We start from the raw sequence: 22,130 nt of genomic DNA on the forward strand, positions 1-22,130 counted from the left end.
CTCAATGTTACAATTAATGTCAGCAGTTAATGCCTTAAGTGGTGGAATCGGAAACTCAGCTACGATAAACACATGCAGTCAGATTTCAACTTAAGGATATACCCAAACTGCAGCATGGCCTTAGTTCAGCTGTCCCTGTCTCAGGCTGCAATTACAGTTCTGTTGGTCAGAGCAGCAGGGGTACCATTTGTCATCCTAAGGAAGGCTGGAGTGCTGTGAAATTGGGCACTTTGGAAAAATGCAGCTGTAGCAGAACATATGTATAGGCAAGACCATGAAATGAACTGGCTCCAAGCCAGCACGTAAAGGCAAAAACAAGAGAATGTAAATGAAAAAAAATCATAGAACACTGTACGCAGAAGATGCTTCTATTGATACATCCTGACCAGCCTTAAAGGTCAAGATGACAACAATCTGTCTTCTCTGTGGGACTGCTTAATCAATTTGCAGCTCTTTTTTCTTCACCCTGTTAGCAACAGGTTCACATCTTTCAAACAGATCTTCTATTTTTGCTGCTTAATTGGTCTCAGGTTCCTGTGTATCTCTCTGTACAGCTATAACAAACATGGGTGTGTATTTACATTCCCGCACAGACTATAGTGGATAGAAATGAACTGTTCAGCTCTGCTCTGCAGCTCTACTGTCACTAACAGAGATTATTATGCGGCTGAAGAGAGTTTTCTGCTCCTTGAGCTGAAGGAAGAACTGAGCTGTGCTTTAGCACTGCAGTGAATACTGGAATGGGCAGAGGCTGCAGAAGAATGACAGCCATGCAGCCTCCAGAAGCCCTAGTCCTTCCTCCCTTTCCCAAAGCTGAACAGGCTTCTGTGTCTTCTGTATTTAATGGTGAGAGAAAGACCCAGCATGGGAGCCAGTCTATCTACAAGCATCACAAAGTGAGAATAAAGAACTTTACATATGAAATAACTCTCTACCATAGGCCTTTCATCACAGCTGATGAGACAAAGCCTTCTGTGGGCTGCATCAATGCTGTGAATCAAAAGTCCGTAAGACCATCACATCCATCACCAGCTTTCCCTCAGCAGTAAGGCTCCTTAGCTGAGTGAATTTCCTCTAGCCAAGTATAACTTACTACAAATCCTGTCAACGACTGGCTTGAAAAGATGCAGGCATCTCTGTCAGGTAGTGGTGCTTAGGTGGAAACGCCACAACTGAGGCAGGTAAGTTTTTCTCTTAGACTGGTGTAGGATTTTGACCAGGTATCAAACACATTACAGTTCTCCAAACAAAACATTATGCAAGTAACAGGGATCAATCAGTTCCATTTATGTGTCTACATAATTTGCCTGCTTTCTTTTCAAGTATGGAGCCCTAGGGGGACAGGCATCAGGGGAAATGAAGTCATGAACAATATTAGACCCAAGCCTCATATTTAAAATATAAATTTCTGAGGGCCAAACTTCTTTTAAAAACATATGAGACCCCTTTCCTCCAACCTCTTCTCTCTACAGATATACTTCATGCATATGTACACATCTATAATGGAAGTTTTTCTATACAGATTTATGTTAGAAAATTAATTAACACAAGTTACACACTTATGGCTGTAACACACTTTCTCCCATCTGAAGAGCAGAACAAATGCAAAGGCAAATATTGCCCTGATGCACACTTCATTACAAACAGACTGCAAAAGCAATCAGCAATAAGCCATCTCCTCCAAAGAAAAGCGACAACTTCATTCCCCTAATCTCAGTGCTATTTTTCTTCCCTCTGTCAAATAGCATTTAACAATGTCGATGTTATGCCATATATTTTCTTCCACCCACAGGCAACTGGCCAAGGTAAGGTGCATTTGCCCAGAGGTTTAGGTGAAGGAATCTGTATGATGCTGTGAATTCAGAGATACATAAAACTGATGAGTTTAAAGGAAGCTACCCCTAGCACAGGAGGAAATGCATTTGTCTGAATTTAGATTTCTTTTCCACATTGTGAGTAAAAATTTTGACCATAAAGCTTTGCTTTTAAATGGAATACATAAATGACGCCCAAACAGCTGTCCTACTTAACACTGCTATGTAAACATCTGTTCACATTCCTGCATGCAAATGAGAACATCAGCTTGCAAGTCTCTTACACTCAGATTAGTCTTTATCAAGTCCTCACAGAAAACACTGGGGTGGAGGCCAATGACTGTGAAGTCAGAGGAAAGGAAATTCTTGAGCTTTTCTAGAAAATTGATCCTTGAAGAAAAGATGGATGATGGAGAACACAAAAAACCTAACTACATGCAAAAAAACCAACATTTTTCAGTGTGTTTGCTTTAATGAAAGATTCCATTCCTATCCCTTCATGGTGGTTTCCTATATTTCATCATATGTATTTCCTATTTTTCATCATATATTTTATCAGCTTGTTTTATAATTGCACTCTGTGTCAAATTTTTATCCCTCTTTATTCAAAACATCCATTAAAAGTTCCAGGGTCCCAGACCTGCTCCTGCTGTGCTAAATGGGATTCTTGACATTGAGGTGAATGGAAACAGGACTGGGAAGGCTGTACGCCTCATTAGATACACGATTCCACAGCACCCTCTAAAATTCTGCTGAACTCTCCTTTTCAAGCAAATAAAGCTGGTAAACTCAGAGGCCATGAAATGTCACTATTACATTTCAGCACTTAAATACATACCTGATGAATTAGCCATCTTCTTGCCAGGCATCTTGGAAAACTGCAGCCCCTGAGGGATTTCCCCTGGCCGTTACCACTTATTGCAAAGTCAAAGAGAGAAAGCTAAGGTTATTGTTTAGCCTGTGGAATCAAAATATGCTGAGAGGGCATCTTAATCCCCAGACTTAGAGGTTTATTGCATTTCTAATTCACACCTAAGGTCACCATATGTCAAGTGAGTATGCATTCTGCTACCATGGCTACTGCCATCATTTTAACTCTAATGCTAAATAGTTCTACATTGGAACAATACTGACTTGGAAACAGCCTAATTTAGTGCTTATAGCAGAAGACTGGTCTTCTGATTAACAATGGAAAATAAAATGTACTGGTTCTACCCCTGCATTTGTCAGACTCTCCAAAATCACACAAGTGATTTATTCACTCTGAACCTTCATTTCCACATCAGAAAGTCAAAGAACTAAAAGGCCTGAACAAAAAGAGTAAGCAAAGATAGTACAGCAACAATTGCATCTTCTCCATTGAGAAAGGTTAACAAATTAATCAGTCTTTGATCAAATCTCATTCATCATTTAAAAATACAGTGTGAGGTTTGAAATCTGTTACTTGTATCCTGACAGCATCGCACCATGGTGGAGATGCTTCCCTTTGCATAATGCATTAATGTGAATTTGACCACACAATTGTCATTCCTTGTCATTTAAGCAGTCTTACAGTTAAGCAGCCATAATTGTCCTTTGGGTGTTATCTTAAATACATTAAAAAAGAAATTGAATGCTTTCACCACATTATAGCTGGGACACTTTTTCAAAGCTAATTTCTATGTCTGTGAATTATTCATAATACACTTCAAACAGGCTCTTCCGGATAAGGTAATTGACCTTGTCTGCATGAAGCACCTACTACCTTGCCTTGGGATAATTTAATCTACGATGTGGTCCATTATTCAAAGGTAATGTCTTTTCATTAGGTTAGGCAATATATTATCACTCAACTAGTCACCTAATTCTGCATTTAGCGTATTCAAGTTTTCACTTTTTTTGTCATAGGTTACACTCATCATAGCAATATCTCACATTTAAGTAGCATGGTGTAACAGTAAGACAGCATTCTCTTGATAAATGGAAGCAGGACTTTGAGGACTCTAATTTCAAGATTTACTTGTGCATTTTAAACCTCAGCTGGCTTTGTGTTTTCCATGGGTGAAAGCAGCAAAGGGTGTCTATTCAGTAAGAACTAGTGTAAGGTCAAAACACAAGTACAAGTAATGCACTAGAAGTTAAGTTCACACGCTGTTCAGTGGAAACACTTATGTGCTGATGAAACATATGATAAATCACATGTAGGACACATATCTAACACTTGCACATTTTTATTTTGCTGTGTAGAGAAACCTCTGGTTGGCCTGCCATGAGAGGACGCAATGCTGGCTGAAGCTCAGGCTGGCTCTGAACCATTGCAGACTATTATTAGGACCCAATTCCCTGCTACATATTCCCTTGAAAGATCTTGCTCAATGGAGACCAAAGTAACTGATTATTTTTTGCATATTGTATGGAGTGAAATCTGTGGGAGAAAAAGCTAAACACTTGAGCACCCAGCTCTCTCCTGTGCTCCAGCTACTTTGAACCACTTGAGCAGAATAAAGCAGCTCTGGATCTGTTTTAGTAAGTCACTGACAAAGTCCTCCTGCATGAGTAAACTCTTGAGTGATCTGGAGGAGCTCCTGCATCAATCCCACTCCTGGCTCCAGCAAATGGCCAGAGATGGTATTCTAATTTATATTGCACCACTCCAGTAACCAGGTTTAAAGATGCCTCTCCACCCCTCTCTACTTCAGTATTGCAGGGTAAACCTCTGTAAGAAGAGTGTGCTAGCTTTTTCAAACTATCAGTGCTGAAGTGTTTAGGTGCTGATTGTAAATACTGCATTAACAAGCTATGGATGAACTTGTTAGCGCCGCTAAATATCTCAATTTTTAAAATGTTTCTTTGTTTTTAAATTTGTTTTATACTAAAGTGGAATTTAATGAAAGATTTAAAAATTAAGGAGTTAATCCACCATCTTACCTGCCTAAATCAGTACAAATATATTGAATCCAATGGATCTGGTCCTGCATATCTTTGAGCTTTGTAATTTTTCAGTTGATTCATTCCTTACTGTAGCTTCTCTCAAGCTGCCCATTAATAGAATGTTATGATTCTGTTAGCTAATCAAAGCTTTTTAATCATGTAATATAAACACAGTTCAGTTTCTGAATTGTTTATCCTGATTAGATATTGTTTGAGTGTTCACTTAAAATTACGAAGCACTGCTTTAGAGCAGAAATAAAGGCAAGGACATCAAAGATTTCAAGGTGTTAGAGTGATCATTTACTCTGAAGGTCATTGGCTGAATTCCTATTTGCATGAACATTCAGGAACAATCTGTTCATGCCATGGAAAATTTCTGCAAAGACAAAAATCTCAGTATCATTGTCCAGAATGATATAAAAAGAAAGAATCATGAAAATTATCAAAGTGAAACTGAAATTCCAGTAGAACAGGAGTGAAATGGGTGATATTTATAATTTTCCATCAGCTAAAATAAACCAGCCAAGGGAAGTGTTGTTCCAAGCAAGATTACCTGCAACTGGCCTGAGTGCTAAATCATATTTCACATCGGTCGAGTGCCTTCCATCGTGTAACCACAGTTGTGCACACTGATGGCTCCTGTCACTATAATATGGTTATGTTTACCCATTAGTTTCTGCTTTTGTGCCACAACCCAGCAACTGTGATATTACAATTGTTCTAATGGTCTGTTTCACTTTGTTCATTTACCTATTAATTTTGGCAATGGCATATTTCATGGAACATAAATTTCATCCTCTGAAAACATGACAACCTGTAGTGCAATATGGTCAGACAGATTCTGGAGCTTTGTATGGATGTAAAATGAACTGTCCAGGGTGGCATTTTGGAAAGGACATACCTCCCTCTGGAGGCATTGCTTGTATGTAAGGTGATTACTTCAGCATTAACAGGATGTAATTATTCACTCAGTAAAATTCTGCCTCTATTAAGTAGGTACTTCTAATGTTCTGCAGATTGACTAGTGGCCCTAGAATGTCTCACAGAGGTAGTAAACAAAATGCAACACAATCTCTTTTCATGAATCCAGACCATAAGTGTGCACAGGGAAGGAAGTGACCTAGAAAGCTGCCACTGCTTTGAACGTGAAACAGGACCCCAAAGCAGGACCTAAAAAAATGTTCATTGCAGGAGAACCTTTCCTGGTTCAACAGCAGATATTAGAGCTGCAAAACAAATGGATCAAATTGACTCTGCATTGCCAGAGAAAAAGCCAAAGGGACCTGAAATAGAGCCTACTTTAGAAGATAACTTGTCCTAGAATCCTTTCCGCTGCTGTTACCTTAGCATCTAGTCATGCAGATTTCTCTCTGAGAAACAGCCCCTAAACTTCTGCCACACCCCAAAGTGTTAAGCTTTGATCAAATTTCATGTGGTTTCATGTAGATAAAATCTGAGACTTTGAAATCACAGTGACAAATGGGAGACAAACAAGTGCTAATGTACAGAAAGCCTTTACCTCCAAGGAGAAAAGAGTAACCAGCACTACTTTGTCTTGTACCAGGCCTGACAATATCCATGTGGCCTAAAAATTAATTACAGCCAAATTCTACTCTTATTTTTTCTCTTAAAATGATGAAAGAAGATTTACATATATCTACATAAATATAAAAACACATACTTTCCCAAAAAGAGAGAACTCTATCTGTATGAATACATAACTTTATGGACTCTACTCACCATTTGAATCATCAGATGAAGGAAAGTCAGTATTTAAAACAAACATATATGAAATTGATGCTCTTTTTTCAAAACCATTTTTCAGATCTCTGGTCATTTTTTAAAACAGCTCATCATAGGCTTGGAGTTGTCAGTAAAACAAACCTGTCAGACCTGAACAAGGTTCAGTAACACAGAACTGAGAAAAAGAACAGCCAGGAACTGTTATCTTTTCATTCCCACCAACAAATGTTACTATGAACATTTTGATCCCATTGAATGAGACAGCCTGAACAAAACTGATTGCAGTCTACACTGGGAGCACTTTTCATGTGCTATTAGTGTTAATACACTGAAATCACTACATGTTGTAAATTACATGTCACTTTAAACTTTTTGGAGAAATGGAAGATTTGGATGTGGAACTAAGCATCCTGGATAAACAAAAAGCACACAAAGATAGAGACTGAATCTAGCACAACAGCAATGATCCAAAGATCTATGAAAGAACAGCGGGTAATTATGAAGTTCAGTTGAGTTTAGGACAAATGTTTGGTTTGAGCTTTTGTTCCTATCCTGGAAGGAGAGAGACATTTATGTATCTGGCACAGTGAGAAAATACTTACATCTGCATCTCATTTTAGGCCAAATTAAGATTTCCTTTTAGCACTAGGACCCATGGAGTGGGTCTCTATTGATTCTAGCAGACTTTAGATATTAATCACAATCTGGTTTTTTAGAGAAATGAGACATATTGGAGCATTCTTCATGAATTTTTGTGCACACCTGTGTCTATTGCTCAAGTAACTCAGCAACCCACCGGCAAATTTCAAGAACATTTGACTGAGAGATATGTTGCTACAGGTTCCATGTACTGCTTAAGCAGAAAACATTCATTACTGCTAGGAAAGCTCCTCCTAGTACTTAGCCTAAGTGAAGGTTGCAATACGTTTTCATTTCTCTGTGTATATAAAAAAAAACATATAGAATCTCAACACTAAACCATAAAACCAAAGGGGAAACAGCAGCATTTACTACTCCACCAGTCACAGTGCGAAATCACAGCTTTCCCTCCTTATCTGACTGAATACAACAAAAATCCCATTATTTCCACCTGAATATACCATTACCTTCTTTGCAGTTTGGTAGGTCCATATAAATTCATGGGATCACATCTTCCTGCTAAATCACCATAACTGTGATGACACAAAAGCAAATGTCTCTCTGAGGAATGACATGCTCATTCTTCCACTAGCAGCACAAGGGCAAGGCACAAGAGGTCCCTACAGAAAGCTCACACTTGGAGTGAAAGACATCAAAGGTGCTCAGCTGAGAGGAAAGAATTGTATGGTTATTTTTTGTGTCTAGAAGAACTTGGCCACTGGTTTTAGAGGGGCACATTTAAATCCATCTAATGGCCCATCCCAGTTTCAGGCAAAATTTATGTCAGTTGCAGCCCGATGCCTCAATTTTCTTCTCTGTAAACAAGAAAGCTACCTTTAGAGGAGAACGGCATAGATTAATTGGCTAACCTTTCTAAATGCTAATGTTGAAAAAAACCCCAAAACCAAAACTAAAAAACTTTTCTTCTAGGGCTTCTGAGTTCTGCTCTTGAGAGTAAAGGAAGAAGGCTCTTGATGTTGTTTTGAGTCCCAGACAGATCAAGTGCTAATACACGCCTTGGCTAAACCAGTCAGAGTCTTTCTCTTGTCAAAAGGACTTGGAAAAGATTCAGGCTCAAAAAGCCTTTTCATTTTTGTTCTCAATCTTTTGGGCCAAGCAGATAATGAAAAAGCTTCTCTAAAGAAGGTTTAAAGGGGTTATTTTCTTTCAGGTCACCACATCTTTCTAACTACTCGTCAAGTCTATTTCAGATCTGCTCTTCTCCAGATCAGTCCAGGTTGGGGGGATGCAAACAATTCTAAATTGCTTTTAGGTGCTTCTTGTGAGTGGAAGAAGTACATGGCTTTTTTTCCCAGTGTCTGGAAATATTTTCTCAAAGTATGCTTTCTTATCCTCAACATTTTGGGGAGTTCTTTTTATAAATGGAAGTAAGAGACACTCAAAAGAGCTACTTTTATGCCCCTTTAAACACCAGATAACTCATGTAAGAGTATTTAGTTCAGTGTTTTGCTTAGGGAAGATTTTTGTTCCCTTTTTGTCTGAACACCGAGTAATGTCAAATGCCACCTTCACCTGATTCTTGTAGATTCTTTTCTCCTGTCTCTGTGTTCACACTTTCAAACATGAAAATAAATTTTCCACAGGTTACCTTCCAACTGCAATGGGGGAAAAATTCCTGGACTTCAGATTTACAAGCAGTGAATCTGAGCAGTAACCTAATTTTTCAGAGCAAAAACCTTTCTCTTTTTACCACAGAGTTGCATTTTCTTTCCTCCTAGTTACTTATATGATTAAGTTACACTACTGATCTTTTGGTGTATAGCATCCTAACACCTCTGTTTTCCTGGACAGGTCAAACCAATTCCAACAAAATCTAAGCAGAGGGGTTCCATCCCATCTGATTTTCTCCAAGTGCCTTGCTATGCACCTACTTTCTTCCCCAGGTCTAAAACAGGAGTCAAATGAACTAAGAACAACATAAAATTGAGAAATTACAGCCATGACTGCTTTTTCAGTGTCAAAAATAACGCAAATACCAATGAAAATTATTATTGCCATTTACTGTTGCCACTCATGTGGCATCTTGGTGGAAGAGGTTAGATGAGAACTCTTCCACTGCTGTAATTTACATCTTCTGCTCTGCAAAATCAGAAAACATCACTCTCTGCAGTGGCCCAAATTTGACAGACAAATTAGTTTAATGTCAGTAAGACAACCTGAGTCTAATGGAGCCCAAGATGTTTAAAGTAGGACAGCTGAAAGAAGCAGATAAATGGAAGTGTGATGAGAACACGCTCCCTGCTGTGGCTCTAATGAGGGAGAAGGCACACTTTTCTGCTCAGGCAGCAGTCCTGCTTTCTTCCTTGAATGGAGGACAGGTTGCTGTCATAGCTAGTGACCCACTAATATAACAAACCATGGATTAGCTGTTTGTTTCTAATCACCATTATTCATTTATTATTAACAATATGCTGAGTCCTGCAAATTAAAAAAAAAAAAAAAAAAGAGACTATTACTGCTCATGATTAAGGGAATATTGGCTGAAATAGACTGAAAGAATTCTGTCCTTCTTCCCTTCTTCAAACTGCGTGTAATAATAGTTTATACAACCGGGTCTCTCAAGCCTGAGGTATCATTAAGATATGTTTGGTTCTGGCAAACATGTGTGCCTCACAAAACTATCCATTTCCAAACTCTTATTTGGACTGCAGAATTCCCTGAACTCAATGTTCCAGCATTACTGAGCTATGAGTGCTTACACAATCCCACAGGCTGAACAAAAGGTATCATTGACTTTACTCCAAAGCAGAAGTTCTTTGGGATCAAAAGTCCCAAACCAACAGATTGTAGAGGTCAAATAAACATCTTTCAGCATTAGCTCACACCATCAACTTCCTCATAGAACCACCAATAATCGTGTATGCAATTAATTCCAGAATTCAGGCTCTAAATCTCTTGTCTAGATTTACATTTCATTTACATGTCCTATGTACCTTCATTAATACCCCTGGTCAAGCTTCCCGTATACTGGAAAAGGTAATTTTCACAGCAGTAAAAGACAGCGGATCTATTTGGTTTGGAGTGCAAATATGTTTTCTATGTAAACTGTAAAAGATTTCAAATGAAATTAAATTTGATAAAGTGAAATAAAAGTATAATTCCAAAACTGCTCCTCAGACTTAAAAAAATAAACTCATTCAATGAATGGAAAAAACCTGAAACAAACACACAACAAAAAAGTAACAGAAATATCCAGTGACAGCAGAAATACGAAGGATGTGTTTGATAGAAGCAAACAGGAGTTAACCATAGAAGCTCTCCCCTCACTACTCCATCAGTCCTCATTTGAAGAAGTGCTTTTTTAAATTCACCTGACACGTTGTGTCTAAAGCAAATGCAGATAATGGTGCTCCAGAGTTCACTGGAGCCACCCCAGGAGACTCCTGCCCTGCTGGTGTCACTGCAGAATTATGTCAGGCAGCATTAGAAGCCTGCCCTCTCCTGCAGTGGGCTGCAAGGAGGGAACATGCATTCCTTCCACAGTGTTAGAAACCATCCAGTGTATGGTTGAACAAGGATTTATTCCCATGTTTTTCCCATCATTTAGCCTCTTGGCTGCATTTCAGTCTCAGAGAAACACAACAGGACTGGATGAGAAGTAATAGCAGCAAGTAGATGCCATTCCTTGTTTGGCAGCTATAGCACACTGTACCTCCCTGCCAGCCAGGGAGGATAGCGGAGGGAAAGGGGAGTAAAGGGTCAAAAACTGGGATAATGATATTTCCACTACCCACAGGTGTGTGCAGGCTCCATGCCAAGTTACCTCTGCAATGCCACAGGTTTTGTATTCTGCTTAGACCCCCTGCATTTTAATCAGCTGCACACAAAAACCAACATAGCATCTTTAAAAATGGCCTGTAAATCTCTCCCTACAAATAAGGGGGGTGCATTGCATTGCTATGGTGAACTCTGTTCCAAAGTCTCCAAATATAGCACAAGTTGTCAAAAATTGTGCTGGTGCGAAGCTGTCACTGCCACTTTGGGGGGAGAGACAACGTATGGTGATGGAAACACAGATGGAAAGTCAATCATTCCCAAAAAAGGGATCCTATTTACCCAAGAAAAATTGCAGCACACAACCCACACCTGCCCCCTATCCACCACTCCCTCAACACAAGCCACTTTTTGAGGGCAGACTGCCCTGTTCTATGCTATTCTGTGCAATGAAAAATAGTCTCCTGGTAATGCAATAACAATTTGAAGTTATTTTGTACAAGAACAAATAGTCCCCTGGTAGTGCATTAACAATTGAAAGCACTGGAATGATAAACTGGAAATTATATTTAAAAGGCATAAAATAGTAGTGAGCAAAACCCCATTGGTAAATGATTGCTTGTTATTGGTCATTTTATATCACCTCCTCATACATCTATGTAAAATACTCCAACTGAACCTAGGCTTCAGACTCTTTTCTTCAATAAGATTTACTCTAAAGTGGTGAAATCTTGGTGCAAACCACATCTCAAAAAACTGTGGGCACTTCAGGTGAAAAATACTAGAGTTAGTGAAAGTCCTAGATGAGTTACTAAAAGCACTATAAAAGCTCTGGATGGGCACAAAATTGTGTTCCACTGCATCCTGCAATACAAGAACTCAGTGCACTGAGAAAAACAGTAGTTAAAAACGCATGAAAAAAATGTAGTTCTGTAAAACAGCAAGTGGGGAACTCCTGGAACTTGCTTTTCTGGAAGGCCGCAGGGCAGGCAGCCTAATGAAGTTCAAAAAGCGATTAGACAAGTTTATGAACAACAGATCCACAGTGGATACTAAAAGGGATTGGCAATAGCATAAATGCCCTTATCTGAGCAGCTGTGGGTGATGGGGACATATTGAGGGACTTGCTAAAGACATCAGCTTGTGTGCTCACCTTGAGCTGCATCTTTCCAGCAGCCACTGCTGAAGGTGGGCCCTGCAGGACATTTCTTAGCACCTTTTGGTCTCACATCACTGGCCTCACCTGGAGCTAAGGAGGGAGCCTGCACTGACAACGCTCTAGTAACATACAGGGCACAGATAAAGAAAAAGAAAAGTTGACCTGTCTCAGCTACAGAATTAAGTCTAAACTAAGAAATTATGATGTGTTCCCTGCTGTGAGGCAGAACTACATCTTTCCCTCCAATAGAGAGTTACAAAATGCAGTGATTAGTGATTCACCAGTGAGGGCAACCAGCTGCCTGGCATAAGGGGTCAGACTGTGGGACACACCTGGTGCAGCTTGGCACTCAAATATGGGACTAGCTGGGAACCAAAGAGGAGGAGAGGAGCTGGAAACCTGGGTGTAAGTCATATAACAGTGAGACTTGACAGACCATAAGTTCAGGGAAGAGCTGTGTAGTTTAGGATGGAAGTAGTTTAGGATCAATGTTTGAAATTAAAGCTTAAGGTGACATAGTATAGGAATTCTACTGGAAAGAGAAAAATAAGGAAAAAGTCAGGAAAACCCCACCACCTACAGACATTTCTATTTCTTTGATTTTTCTGTTGGACTGATCTTTTCTCAGTCTCTGCCTACACAAATGTGCTATGAACTTGACAGACTGTCAGCCAAGTATTGTAAAGCAAGCTATGCTGCCACTGATAGAGCCATCACTGTGCTAAGTCCTCGATAAGGTGGATGTGAGGAAGCTTCCCAAGTGACAAGCATTTGAGTCCACCCACTGCTTCTAGAAAACTCAGTAAAATTCAGTCAAGAGCTGGGGGGCTGTACAGTTAATGTTTTCATACCTTTAAACATCTTGTGTGTTAGTAGCTTAATTAAACACACATCTGCTCACATGTGGCTGTCCTTGTACACGTGCTCCTTCCTTAGGTATTCCCTGAAATGCTCCATGAAGAAAGGAAGTCAAAGCCCTGGGGGGGGCTACATTTCTTTTCATATTTTCAGAATACATAAAACACATTTAGAGGCAGCTCAAGCTTCCTGCCCACCCCACTCCTGTCCTGTTTGCCTGACCTGGTCTTACTTGTAAGGGTAAGTCTGCAATCTTTCTCTAAAAGTGGATTACTTCCCTAATTAATGTCCACTATCAGATTGGCTCTGATTATGTTAGTGTTTCTCCAACAGGTCTGGAAAATCACAGGAGACTTGTGATTTCTGGTCATACAAGTTTCCTTTGCCATCTCCTTAAGAAAGCCAGCTATGCCTTGATGAGCAGACATCTATTGCAGCCTTCACAAACCTCCTGAAAATCTGTCTGATGGCAGAGACGTACAAAACTACAGTTTAGGGCAATTTAATTTTTGCTTTCAAAGACACGCTTGCAGCTAAGCTGCAGTATGACAGGGAGAACCGATAAGGCTGTTCCAGACAGCAGGAGGTGGAGATGAGTAAACTCCTCTGCCAACTGCCAGATTGCATGTCTGACACATTGCAGATGCAAATCCAAGAAACTCGAGGGGGATACCACGCTCAGTCACACCCGCTGAGGATGCGCCTGTGTCTTCAGGGCAGGAGGGATCAGCAAAAGAAGAAAGAGAAATTCCTTGATATAAACTGGAACAATTTAAGCAAGCCAGAAGCCTCCCTGGGCTTCTCTCTGAGGTAGCCCAGAATGCCTTGCCTGTCCCATTTGCCCCATGTCAAAGCTGTGAAAGCCAAAATTGCTATGTAACAACATACATCTTTGCACTGTGATGCAAAAGGAAAGGGAAATGTTGTTATTGCTTCTCTGTGAAACATGATAGTATTTAGATCCTGAAGACAAGGATTTGGTGTGTTGGTGCTACCAGCTGTCATATCCAAATCATGAGTTCCATGCCCTTGCAGGAAGGAAAAAAAAAGAAAAGGAAAAAAAAAAAAAAGAAAAAAAAAAAGAAAAAAAAAAAAAAGAGCAAAGCCCAGAATGAAAGTACGCTCAGCAATGGATTGGATTGGATTTCTTTGGAAATTATTTGGATTGGATTAACCCTTTGGAAGAGGAACTTTTATAACTTTGTCAAGATTAGATATACCTCTGGGAGATGCCCTTCCATCAGGCATTCACCACTGGGCTCAGTCCAGAGATAATATTGAGTGGAGGCATTCAGCAAGCTGGATTAGGTCAGGTAACATTTCCTGCTGGCCTACAGATGCAGTACTGTCATTAATACATGGGCATTGCATATTGAATTCTGCAGTCAGATCTGAAGTGTTGCACACTAACAGCAATCACACATTAAGATACCCTGACAACACAGAGAGAACACAGTGCTTCAGGCTAGGTCAAACAAAGAAACAAAACCCAAGAGTTTTGATCTTTGTTCTGTTTCTCTGGCCCCAAATCTGGCAAACACAACACAGGTGAGAACCTTCTGCAGCAGGTCCAGCAAAATACCCTGAGGTCACTCACACTTGTAGCTCATCTTCAAGTTTAGGAGTGGAAATTCCTTAAGTTTTAGGACTCTTCAAGACACCTATAGTGTTCACCACTACGTGGTCTCTAGTAATACAGCAACACTTCACTACAAAATTAATATAAATTAATAGAGATTGGGGAAAATAATGCTTTTCTACAAAAATATTTAATACTCAGTTAATAACAAATTACCCTTATCTTGTCATTTCAAGAACTGAAATGCTATTTTTGAGCATGTTTCACATCTTGCCAAATTTAAAGCCTTACACCACGGAGAAAGCTCAGGATGAAAAACAGAAAATTTGAAAGTGTAATTAAAAAGTATACTAAAGGAAGAAAAAATGAGGGGAAAGATGATGGCATCTAACACATGCACAGCACTAGATTGCAAGTTTTTTTTTTCAGCTGGAACTGCAGAGAAGACTAAATGAGTTGTGCAATTCTTGTGTGGTCAGCTGTCAGGACCACAGTGGCACTGCACCAGCTGTGAGAGCACAAGCCAGACTGCTGGACACCATCCCCACATCCCCCTTGAGCAATCAGCCACAGCTTTGCTCCTGGACAAGCAGAGGATGAGCTGCCTGTCAGGAGCCCTCTAAGCCAGTCTGCCTGTTGTTTGATAGCTTTAGCCCTGAAGAGGCACAGTTTACACACTGTCAATTTGCACAAGATTATCTTTACTTTTTTTTTTTCCCCAAAAAGTTTTGGTTCTCAGGAAGTGCCCCCAGCTTTAGAGAGGTCCCACATATGAGAGGCATCTCAAAACCCATTCATAGTGTACAGTCCTGGATATACATGACCAAGTGCCTCACAGAAATGTGCAAAAATAAACACATACAGACCTGCTATAATATTGTGGCATTCATCCTTGAAACAACATTCTGAAAATAGCCTCTGTGGGGTTTTATCTTTTAGCCATATCAACTGTGTTATGGGACACAGAAGCCAGCAACACTGAAAGCACTTGTAAGACACCAAATCCACTTCTTTATGAGCAGTTATGCCCACAATTTGTTTTCCCTTTGTGGTCTACCCTGGATGCTGATATAAACATTTCATTCTTTAAAAAAAGATTAGCAATACAAGTAATTCTTGGCTGGTAAATCTGATGATAACAAAAGACATAATTCACAGCTTTTAAAAATAAACTGACTGTAAGGCATCTGATTACTGGATCCATAAAAATTCAGTGTTAGAGTAACTTTGCTGGAACCAGGAGGGTTCTGACACATCTCATTAGGCAATATGTTTTTAAGACAATAGGAATTCCTACTGCAAACTTCCCTCCAGGCTTTCCATGGTCTTTTCTCTAAACTACAAACAAATTTAAGAGCTGCTAATAATCAAATAATCACCAGGACAACACAGTCATTACAATAAGCAGAGGAGACTTTGAAGTCATTCAGAAGTCTGCCCTTATTGTCATTCATCTCTCCAGCTAAGCAAACATAAAATGGGCTCAAGACAGAGTTGACTGGAAGCCAGACATCCTGAGTAGCCACTGGAAATTTGGTGCTGCAGAGAAACACAAACTGATGCTTCCTTTTTTCTGTTACATTAAGACAAGTGAAAAATATATTCCTTCTATTGCAAAGGGAAAGTTAGTTTTGCCCCAGGAACTGTATCACCAAGCACTTTGAACATCATATTCAGGGCTGTGGTCTCAGAAGAGGTTTCACCCCTCCCCTACATAACATTATGAGTCTGGAGCAATAGATGCTTTTTATCTACAATATACAGGTAAAAACTGTAAATGAATAAACACATCCATTTGCCATCAGCTAAATGCATTTGTCATTTCTAGGTGGCACTTCCCATCATAGTTTTCAGAGTCTGGGCATGCACGAACTGCACAGCAGAATCCAAAACGCTAAAAGGTTTTTCGCTCTAGTCCATATTGCTACTATTATTTGGGGGTTTTTATTGGTTTGGTTTTTTTTTTCTCCTTAGTTGCAGCATGGCCTCTACCTGCTGTCCAACCAATAGAAGTTGAGAAGGAAAGGTTTGGGCTGGTGGCACTTACTGGGGGTGTTGAGGAGCCGTGACCTCCTGCAGTGGTAGGCGACCTCCTGCTCGCAGTTCTCAGCACTGCTGATCACAGCCTCCAGCTGCTCTGCACTGCTGCTGTAGTTGAGGGACATGGTGTAGGGCTTCTCTGGACCAGCTCCTTGCACTCTGGTCAGCCCCGTGCTGTTGTGCTGCACTTCAGTCCAGATCTTATCTTCTGTTAAATGAAAAACGATTGAACGGGAGGTTAACAGCAAAACACTTCCAACAAGCAGGGAACAGAAAAACAACTGAAATGTAACATTTTACTGCAGTGGACAGACCATCAGCAGGACCCTGGGCTCCAACATAGGCACTTTGTGATGAACACCAACCAGGTCTGTCTTCATGAAAGGTCAGTGTGGCCCACAAAGATGTTTCTCCCTGAACCAGCTCAAGCAAACACTACACTGCCTGCTGAGCAAGACAGGAACTACAGAAGCACAGGAGACCTTCAGCTTCTTCTATTACCAGGTATCTGTAAAAAATTAGATACCTTTCAACTGGCTTTGTCCCTAAGAGAAAACACAGAGTAATATGGCTCATGGGGGTAACATTCACTTTTTGCGTGAGAGCACAGCCCATGCTGCTGTAACAACAAATGGAAGCACAGAACTGCAGCTGATGAGCTTGCACAAACTCACCATGAGCAGAAAGCACAACCTCTTGCCAGAAAGTTAAACTGAGAGTATGTTCTTACCACCCAGCTGGAAGTCAGATCACTCATTTCACTCAGTTCTCAGATTTTTCTGCATATAAGTTGAGTGATGCCCTACTTGGATGATGCTACAGAATGCCATATGACTTGGCATCTGTAGTTAACTCTAAATATTGATGCTTTTCCATGCTGAGGAGCCCATTCTCCTTTACTTTATTGCATTTACTGGCAGAGAAAGGGATTGTGTAGGTGACAGAAAGCAGAATCTAGGCTTAAGCACAACCTGCACCCTACACCCCAGCTCACGATCAGCATTGGGGTTGGCATAATGAGAACGCCACACTTAGAAGCAATTAGCTTCCAGGGAGGCCTTTTCCCAGTTGGTTCTGGTATAGCAATGGGCAAGGCAGAAAGGCCAGTTTGCTGAGCTGACACAGAGTTAAAGACAAACTCTTCAAGGAGGATTCACAGGACTGAGCCCAGCACATGGCCAACACTATTAGTAAAAGTCACAACCAGCAAATTCCCTCTTTATCAAAGACCCTGCTTGCCTAGGGAGGATACAAGATACTGACAGGGCAAAAATTTAAGGCAGCAATTTCCAATCATTTGATGAGAAGGAGATTTCAATCTCACCTGCAGAAACACGCAGACAGTTACAGAGGAAGAAGTGAGATCTAGGCAATAGATTTCTCTTTTGTTATTTATGCTTCATCAGGAAAACCCTAGATAACAATGAATCATATGTTTTCTAAGCTGATCTTAAAAACTGTGCATTTAGGGATTCAGATGGTTTTACCACATTTCCTGGCCTGCGTTCTTGCAGAGTCTGATCTTTCCAATACACTGGCATGATGAGCCCAGCAGCTCTGTGGACACTACAATGCATTGCAGTCAAAATATTTTTCATTGAGCTACATATATGCCCCAGATTACTTCAACAGAATGCTAATAAGTGTATAAAAATTCTAATAGGTGTATGAATGGACTATCTGTGCAAAGACACAGATAATTTGATGGACTGTCATTATGGAGGCATTCAAATGACAGGGAAGTAACAACCACCATCTGGAGACTATCTAAAGAGGTCTGTTCCAAGACCTGGCTGCAGGTGACAGAGAAATTAACCTGCATTAACTGTAAGGACAGTTTACACAGAAACCACACATTCACTCCCAACCCTCTCATCATTTCTGTGATGTACACAGAAAGTTTGTTCATAGGTCTGCAATTCTGTGGTTCCTACTGACTTCAGGGAGCTGCTTGTGGTCCCTTGGAGTTGGAGCTCAAAGAAACATTGCTGCAACGTGCGATACACGAAAGTCAGATTAAAATGATAAGAAATACTACAAATTTATTGCTTGTAATACTTGTCCCAGTGGCTGTAATCACAGTGAACACTGCAGCACAATACCCTGCACAGTCCTGCACATATATTGCTTAGAACACAATATACTTCAATGACTTTGTAACAGACATCTTGTACATCTAAAAATAGCGATCCTTATCAGCCAGTCCCTCTGTTTTCTTTTGCTCTCTCAAGGCAATATTGACAAGAACAGAGTGGATTTTTCAGAAGCTGTCGAGGGTGAGTTAACTTTCCTCTCACAAAAGCTGACAGAACTTCTGCCTTAACTGAAATACCTACTAAAAAGACAAACACTGAGTTGCTGATAATGTGAGACATAAAACCAGGAGATGATGGAATATACTGGTTGCTGAAATTCCAGGTGGGCTGTGAAAAGCACTCCCCACTGAGAGTTCTGAACATAATTTTAAGAAAATGCAATAAAATCAATGCTCACAACAGTGGCTCCAGTGCTGCTCAGGAAGTAGAGCAGCCTAATGCTCTTGTTGTACAGTGCTTAACACTGCTGTACTTTCCAGGCTGCGCAGCAAGACAGGGGCCATGTGGGTACCTGAAAAGTCAAAAGCATCACGAGCTAGCAATTCAGAAGCAAAGAAAGAATACTAGGAAAAGCTGATTAAAAATAGCATAGCACAAAACTGTCTTCCCCAAAAAAAGTGTTGGAAATACAATTAATTGACAAGTTCGAAATGAGGTTGGACAAGGTATCAGCAAATATACTGTAAGCAGCCAGCACTCATTAACAGGAGTGCTGGACATGAAATGTGACAGGTCTTCCTCTTATCTTCCTCTATGATTTTTCATTAATTTTCAGCAGTCTTTTTATCATTACAGCTGCACACACCTGTCCCAATATCTGAACTTTGACATTCTAGACCTGCTTTTCTCCATGGGATCATTTAGAAATAAGTTGACCTATTTTCCCTCCTCTAGTTTACAAATGGAAAGGAAAAACAAATCAAATTTCTTTCTGTATTCAAAGTAAATGTGATTTAGCAAGTACATCATTTAAAGGAGTTTAAAAAGTTCCACAGAAGAGAAGAATTTTGAAGTTACATTTCAGAGATTTCCTAATCTACACATGCCTAGTCTTTTAGGCTTAATAGTTCTACAGATCAGATCTATGCTTTAGTGGTCACTTCAAAGTTTCCCTCCGTGCTTCACCTTCGAAGTAAAGGTGTCCATCAGTTCAGCTTCTCAAGAAAAAAATAAAAAAAAAAAAAATCTGTGTTTTTCTTGTTGATCTAGCGACAGGAGAGTCACAGCCACCAGCAAGCAAACCTCAGATCAGAAGGGCAGCTCAACACAACACAGATAGAGCTGGTGGCAACAAAGTAAGAGGAAGAAAAGGAAGACAAATCTATTCCACCATCTCAGTCACACTTCTTCCCCCTTCCCAGGGAAAGAGTAAGTACTTCCATTTTAGAAAGCAGCATGCGAGGTGCAGAGTGGCGAGGAAATGCATACAAACTCAAACACAACCTGCTACAAGAATAAAGGATTACATTCACATCACAGTAAAAAAACCTCTAAAAACAAACTTCCTCCTTTAAAAGGACACCCTTTTGTTTAAATGCAAGCAAGTAAGACTGAAAATTATTTAAACTTTAGATTGCCTTGGACAGAGTAGAAGAGCCAACAGTGCTCCCTCCTGCATCTGCACTGGTTGAGAGAGAAGTTACTAAGAGCTAGAGGGCAGTAAATCCTTGAACCATTCCAAGACCATTGCATCTGCTTCCATAGATCAGAAAACCACTCAGAAATAATCTCATAATTTCTTCTGAAAACCATCACCTTTCAGATCAGCCCTTGGGGTTTATTCAAATCCCAGTTTCTCCACCTCAAACTTGGCAACAACTAGTAAAAAATCATTCTATTTTCTCAAATTCACTTGCACAACTTTAGCTAGGGCTGCTCCCAAAATATCACTGCCTGCCTCAGTATGAGGTCAAGGCATCCCACCCTCCCTACTTGACTGGCAGGTCCTCTGAAGCCTCCTGACAATGATCTGTGATCTGGCACTTCAGGCAGGTTCAGGACCTGTGTGAGACACGTAGCTGCCATCTGAACGTGCCCACAGATCCCTCCAGCAAACAGTGCACATCTGTGTGCACCTGAGCTCCAGCCTTGGCATTTGCCTTTAGAAGCACACCTCTATACCAGTAATGCCCACAGCTTTTGAAAATGGGATTTCAAATATTTGTTCCTGTTTCATAATGCAAGGATTTTTATTTAATCTTTGCTCTGTTTTGTTTGCATTATGTTTTTATGCAATGACACTGTAATCACAGGTGCAAACCAAGCTGAGTGCCACTACCTCCTTCTAGTCATTTCCATACCTGGAAACCATTAAACTACACAGATAAAGCTCTCTTCTCATGGATTTAAACTAAGTTATCATTATGTTTTTACATCTGTCCATACTACATTGTTTTTCCTGTTTACTCCAATTAATGAGCACTCCTTGCACTTACGAATCTGCAATGAGAATTAAAAAGCTGTTGTCCAGGCATAGGTTACTGTTAATTTTTATCTTCTATTACTCCATTCTACTCTTTTATTACTTTCTCAGCTTGGAAAAATTTCAAACTAAACACAAGCTGGAAGTCATTCAAAACCAAGTAGGAGACTGCAGCCACATCTTCTATTGTATAATGTGGAATAGTTTAATGCAGCCCTGAAAAGCAGATTTCCTAAACGCTTGTTAAATTATTTCCATAATTCAAAGGTGACAATGCTTTAATTTCAGGGTAATGCTACAGCTTTATGACTTCACAGTTTTATTTAATGGTCCAATTCACTAGGATATTATGCTGTCTGCATTTGGCCCTAGGAGATGTTTTTACAGCATGGGACTGCGATGCATTAAGTACATTTTAGACTCTCTGTTTAGCCTAGCCCATAGTTTTATCATCTTGCTGGAAACCTCCAAGTTGCTTTTGATGGCACACAAATTAAATTGTGGGAAATTAGAGCAGCTGGAAAACTGGCTTTCAATGAATTCTGTATTGTCTAATTCTCATTTTTATTCTTCAACTTGAAATATCCCTGTAGAGCATATTCCACCCATACAAATGGCATCATTCCTTTGTGATTTAGGAGGTTTGTCACAAAACAAGATTATTCAGACTGATTAAATTGCCAACAAGCCAAACATATGGTAAATGCTACATGAGAGAAAAAAATAACTCTCAGAGCTCATACAATGCATTTGTTTAATGGTGCTCCACAACGAATGCCAAATTTTATCCTGAATGCTGTATCTATAACTAAAAGTACACAAAAAAGAAAATACTTTCCTTCTTAAACACTGTACTGTTCTAAGCTGCAGTGGCAGGTCAACCCAGCTACTCTAATATAAATTCCCCTCAAATGATATTAAAAGAGCAATTTCTTATCACAGGCAGTTTAATTCACTGACTCCAAAGAAGTTTCCTGAGTCTTCTCTGAAAGCATCCCATTACTATTTTTGTATCTATCAATTTTTTTTTATCCCTGCTGGCTGACCCAGCAATATATGCTTCTGCAGCTTGTTTTCTGCTCATCAGCTTCCTCCTGAGCTCTGATTCAGCCACATCCATCCAGGGCACTGCAAT

The 22,130-nt window shown here is 40.0% G+C and overlaps 1 protein-coding gene across 1 annotated transcript in view; it reads right to left on the reverse strand.

The window, feature by feature from the left end:
• Nucleotides 1-22,130, reverse strand: part of CNTNAP5 (contactin associated protein family member 5) — a 261,242-nt gene that overhangs the window by 60,283 nt on the left and 178,829 nt on the right. Inside the window, exon 13 of the mRNA XM_054277569.1 lies at nt 16,485-16,685. Within this exon, the coding sequence (XP_054133544.1) occupies nt 16,485-16,685 (201 nt within the window). The remainder of the gene's footprint in view (nt 1-16,484; nt 16,686-22,130) is intronic.

Source organism: Melozone crissalis, unplaced genomic scaffold (genome assembly GCF_028551555.1).
Source record: "Melozone crissalis strain CALT ecotype California unplaced genomic scaffold, PUWL_Pcris_2 ptg000023l_1, whole genome shotgun sequence".
NCBI classification, from domain to species: Eukaryota; Metazoa; Chordata; class Aves; order Passeriformes; family Passerellidae; genus Melozone; species Melozone crissalis.